The 2,918-nt window shown below is 39.2% G+C and overlaps 1 protein-coding gene across 1 annotated transcript in view; it reads left to right on the forward strand.

The window, feature by feature from the left end:
- LOC103800693 (glycerol-3-phosphate acyltransferase 1, mitochondrial-like) overlaps window positions 1-2,918 on the forward strand; it is a 26,784-nt gene that overhangs the window by 12,143 nt on the left and 11,723 nt on the right. The window contains 3 exon segments of the mRNA XM_009073078.1: window positions 610-709; window positions 1,398-1,610; window positions 1,995-2,108. Coding sequence (XP_009071326.1) covers window positions 610-709; window positions 1,398-1,610; window positions 1,995-2,108 — 427 coding nt within the window.

Consider the following 2,918-nt stretch of genomic DNA (forward strand, 5'->3'; position numbering starts at 1 on the left):
ACTGTGCAGACCCTGTTTGCAGAAGGGTTACCCTGTTTTGGTCCTTTGAGCTTGCAGAGGGTTTTTTTTCCCAGAAAACATCTGTTCATCATTTTGTCTCTCAAGCAAAAAGGATATTCTCATGAGAGCTTTTTGCTGCACTGTGAGATAAAGACAAGGCCATGCAGGTGCTGTAGTTGCTGGTGCCAAGTGGGAGCTGCCTGCAGATTGCTGTGTTAAAATTAGCTGGCTGAGCTGATCCTGCAGCCGAGGGGTATGTGCAGCACAACACGGGCATGAAGTCCATGCTGGTTGTGCAGCTCAGCACGGACTCAGGCCAGCTCAGGTTAGCTGTTATGTGGGTCACCAGCATCTCAAGGTACAAGAGCCTCCCAGTAAGTGGTCTGTCAAGGGAGTGAAATGGAACAAGATAGAACAAAGAAGCCTGTTTCATAAGTTAAATGGAGAAATACTTGTGTGGTCCTATCATGTGCAAATAGTGCAATACAGTTTAATCTTTGAGAATTTCAGTTACTTTGATTCCTATGGTGTGCTAGCAGTTTTGTGCTGGACAGGTAGGAGTTTCCTGCAAACTGAAATCAATGAGTATAATCCTTCTTTCTTATGTAGCACATTGATCCGCAAGCTAGGAGGGTTTTTCATTCGTCGGAAGTTAGATCAGAGCCCTGATGGTCGTAAGGATTTCCTCTACAGAGCTTTGCTCTATGTGGTATGTACTTCTTGCCTTTGTTCCTGTGTAGCATTTCAGTTGGGTGGCAAGCTGGGACGTGAGTTCCATCAGTCTGGGAATGTTTTTTGCTGCTTTGAATTTCTCTTCTGTTACATGCTGCAAAAAGGGGATCCGTTTTTGTATGAAGCCTTGTATTTATAGAATAAAAGAAAATTGAATGCTCAGCCTCTGTGAGGATGAGTAAATTTTCACCTTGTATAATCCTTATTAAAGAAAGTGAACCAACATTAAACTTAAGCTTTGTTCCTCTGATGTCTTTTGTTCTGGGGCATATCTCCACTGATTCTGTTAACAAAACAGAAGTCTCTGTTTAGGCTAAGTTGATCTAATCCTTTGTGCCATTGAGTATAATAGCTGTATTTGCATCTTGGAAGATGGGATGTGCTGGGGAACCAGAAGGAGAAACGAATGCGAATCGACTAGATCAACTGTTGCTAGAGATTTTTTTTTTGAACAAATGTCATTATAGTGGTTGTATATTCATGCAAATTTAGTTGCAAATTGGTCTGGGTTTTTGTCAGGCAAAAATGACTGCTTTTCTGTTTGCACAAGTATTCATGCCATTTCATGATCTTCCAGTGCTTTTAAAAGGAAATGGTTGCTGACAATATATTTGGCAATATAATTAGATATTTATTTTACTGTTTCCCAATCTTTTTGTATCCAGCACATAGAAGAATTGTTGAGACAGCAGCAGTTTTTAGAAATATTCTTGGAAGGCACACGGTCTCGAAGTGGGAAGACATCTGGAGCTAGAGCAGGTCTTTTATCTGTGGTGGTGGATGCTCTCTTCTCAAATGCTACTCCTGATGTCCTAATTATACCTGTGGGAATCTCCTATGATCGCATAATTGAAGGTCACTATAACAGTGAACAGCTGGTAAGAGCAATTCAACAACTTGCCTAGGGGGTGTTTTGCTTGTGTGCAGCAATGTGTGTTACGTAGTCAAAGGATGTGCTAGTAGTTATCTGTCACATGTACTCAGGGTTAGTGTTGAAGAGCACAGGGCCATCAATCACAAAACCTCTCTGATAAGAGTGTTGAGGTGACATACTTCTAAATGCAAATTCATGACATAACAAATAATTTGTTCAAGTGAATAATTATGGAGAAAAATAGTTCTCTAGATTTACTTGGAAACCTGTAAGGTGTATCAAAACCTTTGGCCTTGTTTTGTCTGCTGTTAACATGCATTTTAGTTTTAAACATAACCTTTCAGTTGCAAAGTGAAAAAAAACCAAACCAACCACCTGTGTTTTCTAGGGCAAGCCTAAGAAGAATGAAAGTCTTTGGGGTATAGCTAGAGGAGTCTTCAGAATGCTGCGAAAGAATTACGGGTGTGTCAGAGTAGATTTTGCACAACCGTTTTCCTTAAAAGTAAGTTTGATATCTTGAAGATCCTTTTGCAGGTTTGACAATTTTGATGTTTCAGTAGTGCAACAGATGGGTTATCATCACTAGCATTATGTGCTGAAGTGCATTCTGGTAGGACAAAAGTATCCCTGTTTTGATGAATGCGTGAGTTGATATAAAGGGTTGGGTTAGTTTTGAAATGGTGTAAGTGTTCTTTCTGGACTTCTTTGTTTCACAATCTTTAAAATGATCCTCGTATCATGTAGTAATTCTTTACATTGTGGAGACATCTGGAGTTGAAGAACTGAATACTGTTTTCCAGTTTAAGTGATTTTATGGCTTATGCTATTGTTGAGGAAGGGCATTTGTCTCACTGGATTTTTAAAATTGCCAAGCAAATTAGTAGCTATAAAAGTGTCATGGATAATATATCATAAAATTGCATATTCTTTGATAGTCATTGTTATTAGTTTGCAGCTATTACCTACTCCATGAAATACTGTTGTGTAGCTTCTCAGGGAATGGACTGGTGTGGTAGTATTTACCTTCACTCTAAATTTTCTCTGATCTCTTTGCAGAATCTGCTAGTACTATACTTATCTGCATTGCACGAATCTGTATTCTGCCACAGTATACCTTATTTTTAGTGTGACTTTGATAAGATTAACTACTCTAAGAGCAAGCTACTAGAACATTATTCAAATTAATTAGGTGTTCTTCCTTCTGCCCTACTTCTCTCAGAAAAGCAGTAGGTTGGAGAGCTTTGGAGGGTTCAGTTACCACAGCATGAAATTATTGTGACCATCTGCGCTGCATTATAATTAGCGTAGTAGG

This window comes from Acanthisitta chloris, unplaced genomic scaffold, assembly GCF_000695815.1.
Source record: "Acanthisitta chloris isolate BGI_N310 unplaced genomic scaffold, ASM69581v1 scaffold10994, whole genome shotgun sequence".
NCBI lineage: Eukaryota > Metazoa > Chordata > Aves > Passeriformes > Acanthisittidae > Acanthisitta > Acanthisitta chloris.